The 6,163-nt window shown below is 49.8% G+C and overlaps 1 protein-coding gene across 2 annotated transcripts in view; it reads right to left on the bottom strand.

Annotated features, from left to right (window-relative positions):
* The window catches only part of USP48 (ubiquitin specific peptidase 48), a 111,735-nt gene extending 105,828 nt beyond the window's left edge, over nucleotides 1–5,907 (bottom strand). For both annotated transcript variants that reach the window (XM_026455940.2, XM_026455941.2), the window contains exon 1: nucleotides 5,119–5,907. In XM_026455940.2, coding sequence (XP_026311725.1) covers nucleotides 5,119–5,252 — 134 coding nt within the window. In that variant the 5' untranslated portion in view covers nucleotides 5,253–5,907. The remainder of the gene's footprint in view (nucleotides 1–5,118) is intronic.
* Between the last annotated feature and the right edge of the window lie 256 nt (nucleotides 5,908–6,163).

The raw sequence follows: 6,163 nt of genomic DNA, 5'->3' as shown, positions 1-6,163 counted from the left end.
AAAAACAAAATATTAAACACAGGCATGGTAATTCGTGCCTATAGTCCCAGCTACCAGGGAAGCTGAGGCAGGAGGATCAACTGAGCCCAGGAGTTCAAGGACAGCCTACACAACATAGCAAGACCCTCATATTTTAAAAAAAGAAAAAAAAAGCCAAACAAAAAGGCCATGAACTCATGCAAGCGCAGCATTTTAGGGGGCCAAGGCAGGAGGATCACTTGAACCAAGGAGTTCAAGATCAGCCTGGGCAATAAAGTGGGACTCCATTTCCACAAAAAAAAAAAAAAATTTTTTTTTTTTTTTTTTTTGAGACGGAGTCTCACTCTGTCACCCAGGCTGGAGTGGTGCAGTGGTGCAGTGGTGCAATCTCGGCTCACTGCAAGCTCCGCCTCCCAGGTTCACGCCATTTTCCTGCCTCAGCCTCCTGAGTAGCTGGGACTACAGGCATCTGCCACCATGCCTGGCTAACTTTTTGTATTTTTAGTAAAGACAGGGTTTCACCATGTTGGCCAGGATGGTCTCGATCTCCTGACCTTGTGATCCGCCTGCGTCGGCCTCCCAACGTGCTGGGATTACAGGCGTGAGCTACCGCACCTGGCAAAAAAATTTATTTTAATTAGCCACGTGTTGTGGGGCATGCGCCTGTAGTGGCAGGAGGCTAAGGCGGGAGGATTCCCTGAGCTCAGGAGTTCAAGGCTGCAGTGAGCCATGATTGCACTGCAATCCAGTCTGGGTTACAGAGTGAGACATCATTTTAAAAAATAAATAAATAAAAGTTAAAAGTGCTGGGTGAGGTGGCTCAAGCCTGTAATCCCAGCACTCTGGGAGGCCGAGGTGGGTGGATCACCCGAGATCAGGAGTTCAAGACCAGCCTGGCCAACTTGGCGAAACCCAGTCTCTACTAAAAAATACAAAAAATTAGCCGGGTGTGGTGGTGGGCGCCTGTAAGCTCAGCAACTGGGAGGCTGAGGCACGAGAATCGCTTGAACCTAGGAGGCAGAGGTTGCAGTGAGCCAAGATGTCACCACTACACTCCAGCCTGGGCAACAGAGAGAGACTGTCTCAAAAAATAATAATAATAATAATAATAATACAGTTAAAAGTTACCACACAACCCAACAATCCCACTTCCAGTTCTATAACCAAGAGAAATAAAAACAAATGCCCACATAAAAACTACTACACGAACGTTCATAGCAACATTATTCATAATAACCAAAAAGTAGAAACAACCCAAATGTCTATCAGCAAATGAATGCAAATAAAAAATGTGGTAGATACAGAGATATGATGGCATATTATTTTTTTTTTTTTATTTTTTTTGAGACTGAGTCTCGCTCTGTCGCCCGGGCTGGAGTGCAGTGGCCGGATCCCAGCTCACTGCAAGCTCCACCTCCCGGGTTCACGCCATTCTCCCACCTCAGCCTCCTGAGTAGCTGGGAATACAGGCGCCCGCCACCTCGCCGGGATAGTTTTTTGTATTTTTTAGTAGAGACGGGGTTTCACCATGTTAGCCAGGATGTTCTCGATCCCCTGACCTCGTGATCCGCCCGTCTCGGCCTCCCAAAGTGCTGGGATTACAGGCTTGAGCCACCGCGCCCGGCCTACTTTTTTTTTTTGAGACAGTCTCGCTTTGTCGCCCAGGCTGGAGTGCAGTGGCGCGATCCGGCTCACTGCAAGCTCCGCCTTCTGGGTTCACGCCATTCTCCTGCCCCAGCCTCGCGAGCAGCTGGGACTACAGGCACTGGCCACCACGCCCGGCTAATTTTTTGTATTCTTTATTAGAGACGGGGGTTTCACTGTGTTAGCCAGGATGGTCTCCATTTCCTGACCCTGTAATCTGCCTGCCTCAGCTTCCCAAAGTGCTGGGATTACAGGTGTAAGCCACTGCACCCGGCCGATGGCATATTATTGATTAATAAAAAGAAAAGAGACAACAAGCACATGAAAAGACGCTGAACTCATTAGTCACTAGGAAAATGTAAATCAAAACCACAAAGATGTATCACTTCACACCCAACTAGGAGGGCCTAATCAGAAAAACAGAAAATAGTACGTGTTTATGAGGATGATGAGGCAGTTGAACCCTCATACATCACTGGTGGGAACGTAAATCGGTACAACCACTGTGGAAAAGTTTCACAGTTCGGTAAGTTAAACACAGAATTGACTGTGTATGACCCAGTAATTCCACTCCCAGGTAAAGAACTGAAATCGGATGTTCAAACCAAAACTTGCATGCAAATATTCAGAAAAGTCCTACTCAAAATAACCAAAAGTTGGAAGTTATCAAAATGTCCCTCAACTGATGAACAGATATATAAAATGTGGCATTATCCATAAAATGGAATACTACTCAGCCGTAAGGAATAAAGTACTGACACATGTGCAGGAGGGATAACCCTTGGAAACATTATACTAAGTGAAACCAGACACAAATGGCCACGTACTGTATAACTCCATTGCTGTAATATTCCATGGAAATATCAATAGAGAAATCCAGAGACAGAAAGTAGATTAGCAGTTGCCAGGGGCTGGGGGAGGGGGAAAAGTGGGATGTGACTAACAGATGCTCAGTTTCCTTTTAGGATAATGAAAAGTTCTGGAACCAGACAGTGGTGATGATTGTACAACACTATAAAGGCATTGAAACCCACCGAATTGTGCACTTTAAGATGGTAAACACTGTTATATGTATTTCCCAGGTATTTTTTTAATGAAGTGCTGAAACATGCTACAACATCAATGACCCTTAAATACATGGTAAGTAAAGGAAATCAGTCACAAAAGTCTACGTATTTTAGGATTCCATTTATACGAAATGTCCAGAATAGGGAAATTTAGAGACAGAACATACAGAGGCCAAGATAAGATAATTTTTTTTTTGTTTTTTTTTTTTTGAGACAAAGTCTGGCCCTGTTGCCCAGGCTGGAGTGCAGTGGCACCATCTTGGCTCACTGCAACCTCCACCTCCCAGGTTCAAGCGATTCTCCTGCCTCAGCCACCCCAGTAGCTGGGATTACAGGCACCCGCCACCACGCCCGGCTAATTTTTGTATTTTTTGTAGAGACGGGGTTTCACCATGCTGGCCAGGCTGGTCTCGAACTCCTGACCTCATGATCCGCTCGTCTCGGCCTCCCAAAGTGCTGGGCTTACAGGCATGAGCCACCGCACCGGGTCTATTCTTTTTTTCTTTTAAAAACTGTGTGGCTCACGCCTGTAATCCCAGCACTTTGGGAGGCCGAGGCGGGTGGATTACGAGGTCAGGAAATCGAGACCATCCTGGCTAACACGATGAAACCCCGTCTCTACTACAAAAAATTTTTTTTAATGTATTCTTTTTAAAAATTTTTCCAGCGTCTCACGATGGACGCTGTCTCGGAAAAAAAAAAAAAGAAAGAAAAAGTATCGGCCAGGTGGGCAGTGGCTCACGCCTGTAATCCCAGCACTTTGGGAGGCCAAGGCAGGCAAATTACCTGAGGTCAGAGGTCAGGAGTTCGAGACCAGCCTGACCAACATGGAGAAACCCTGTCTCTACTAAAAATACTAAAAAAAAAAAAAAAAAAAAAAAAAAATTAGCCGGACACGATGGTGCATGCCTGTAATCCCAGCTATTCAGGAGGCTGAGGCAGGAGAATCGCTTGAACCAGGGAGGTAGAGGTTGCAGTGAGCTGAGCTCGCGCCACTGCACTCCAGCCTGAGCAACAAGAGTGAAACACTGTCTCAATAAATAAATAAATAAATAAATATATATATATATATATCGGAACTATTGGCCCAGCATGGTGGCTCACGCCTGTAATCCCAGAGGAGGTGGGCAGATCGCTTGAGCCCAGAGCTCAAGACCAGCCTGGCCAACATGGCGAAAACCCGTCTCTACTAAAAATACAAAATTGAGTCAGGCGTGGTGGCCCATGCTTCTCATCCCAGCTACTCGGGAGGCTGAGGTGGGAGGATCGCTTGAGCCAGGGAAGTGGAGGTTGCACTGAGCTGAGCTTGTTCCACTGCACTCCAGCCTGGGTGACAGAGTGAGACCCTGGCTCACAAACAACCAGAACTATTAAGAGTTTACATTATTTGGTTAGTCTGGAAACTAATTATGTTGAGAAACTGACTGAAGCTTGATTATTTCTATTATACACAGGCTTCAGTCATTCCAGAACTTACTGTTAAAGTCAGATTTACCCTTCTTGTGAGACAGACGCCCAGAGCTTGGACTTATTCGTCTGCTTTATAGAAACTCCCTAACTTATTTCACGTCTCAGACTAGACTTTAAGCTCCAAAGCCCGAGACCATACTTTCATTCCTTCAGGATCCCCCAGTGGAATGTAAAAACTCCAGAAAGCATTTCCTAAATGCCTGCCGAAAGACGGCTACTGAGCATGCCCGGCTTGGCCAAGTCAATTTCAACAACATTCTGAAACAAAAACTATAGTTCCCACGTTACAAGGTACGGGAGCAAAGCCTAAGGATTCAATCTACAAGAGGGGGTTAAGGAAAGGCAAGGTTCAAGGGCGGGGCAGACGTGAAGGACAGCACTATCACAGCTCAAACTTGGTACTCGGTAAAGCGGTGTCGAACCAGAACGACCAAAGAAAAGCTAAAAAAAAAAAAAAAAACTAGATTAACGAGTGAGGGAAGGTCAACGGGGGTGCAGGGTATCGATGACGTAGGCTGACCAGTTTTTCTAAAGCTGCCCTCTCCAAAAATAATACTAAGATGACCAGGCCTTCGGTGTCAACACCAACAAGATACACTGTGATGAAGCTCACTTTCAAAGTTCCTTTTTACAAACGAAAGAGCCGTGCTGTGGCCAAGATACCCCAGCCATCAACGCTTGCTAAGCTCTCGGCTCCTGCCTTCATCTCCACCGCCATCTTCTGGATGGGAACCCAAACCTTCCTAAAGTGCTTTGGCCAGCATCACCTCCACGCACAGCCCGGGAAGGCTGCGTTTCCCAGGTCGCGCAGACGGCGCAAAAGGAAAAACTCCACCTCGCTCGGCTCCGCGCCTCCCAAATGTACGCAAAGGGCTGGCCGTCGTCCTTCCCCCCACCCCGCCCCGGCTTTCCAAGGTCCGGCGCAAGGGGCCCGCGAGGCGCGGTGTGCGGGCCTCACCTGCACACGCCGCGAATGCAGGGCTCCAGCCAGATGCGGTAAGCGGTCTCGATGTGCTCCTGCGACACCTCCTCGGGCCGCACCGTCTCCGCCCAGCGCCAGGCCGCCTTCTCCAGCTGCAGCCGCGGGGCCATGGCCTTGGCCCCAGGAACGCCTCCCGAGCCAGACCGCCGCCGCCGCCGCGGTCTGCACCGCCGCCCCAATGGGCTCCGCCACCTGCCAGCGAGGAAGACCCGGCGCTACCTCAGGCAGCTGGCCAGTCAATCACCTGTGCGCGCCACTACCGCCGCGCCCGCCCGCGCCCGACCCGCACGACCGGCCGCAAAGCGCCGCCGTCGACACCCGACACACCCCGCGCCCGCGGACGTTAAAGGTGGACTCCCCACCGCGCTAGGCGCATGCGCGTTCCCAGCAGCCTCTGCGCCTCCCGGGCCCCTAACCCGACGGGCTGAGGAAGAGGAAGCGTACGTCCGAGGCAGTCTTGCCACGTCCTCAGTGGCGCTGCTGAAAAAGCAGCGTCTCAGCCCCCGTTCAGGGCGGCACCCTACGTACCACTACTCTAACAAACCAGTGCCTCGAAAACTAGTTCTTGGCTCCAGTACTTCCCTTTTAACCATGAAGTTTTCACGCTAGAGGCTACTCAGCACACACCATAGGCCCGCCCAGACTGTGGAGCGGGACCTGTTTAGGGTCAAAACCGAGTCGCCAAAGAAACCAGGGTCAGCTCTTTAGAGAGAGATTTAACTTGAGCCTGGACCGGTTCCGAACCCCTTTCCCGAGCCCTCCTGACGTCATAGGACGTTCTAACCTTTTCCTGTGCTGGGGTGGGACTACGTGTCCCGGCATGCCCTGCGTCCTGTCACTCACTGTGAGGCATGCTGGGATTCGTAGTCTTCGAGGTGGGAGGGCTCGGTGCGCCGCAGACTATGCAGGCGGGGATCCGAGGTGCCAGGGTGGAGTTTCTCTCGTGAGCAAGGTCATGCTTGCTGTTGGCTCCCTTGTCAAAACTGTTATCTCTCTGCCAGGATTTTCTCGTTCCTCTCTA

This window comes from Piliocolobus tephrosceles, chromosome 1 (genome assembly GCF_002776525.5).
Source record: "Piliocolobus tephrosceles isolate RC106 chromosome 1, ASM277652v3, whole genome shotgun sequence".
In the NCBI taxonomy this organism is placed as follows: Eukaryota; Metazoa; Chordata; class Mammalia; order Primates; family Cercopithecidae; genus Piliocolobus; species Piliocolobus tephrosceles.
The sequence above is the reverse complement of the archived record's forward strand: the minus strand, read 5'-3'. Positions and strand labels throughout refer to the sequence as shown.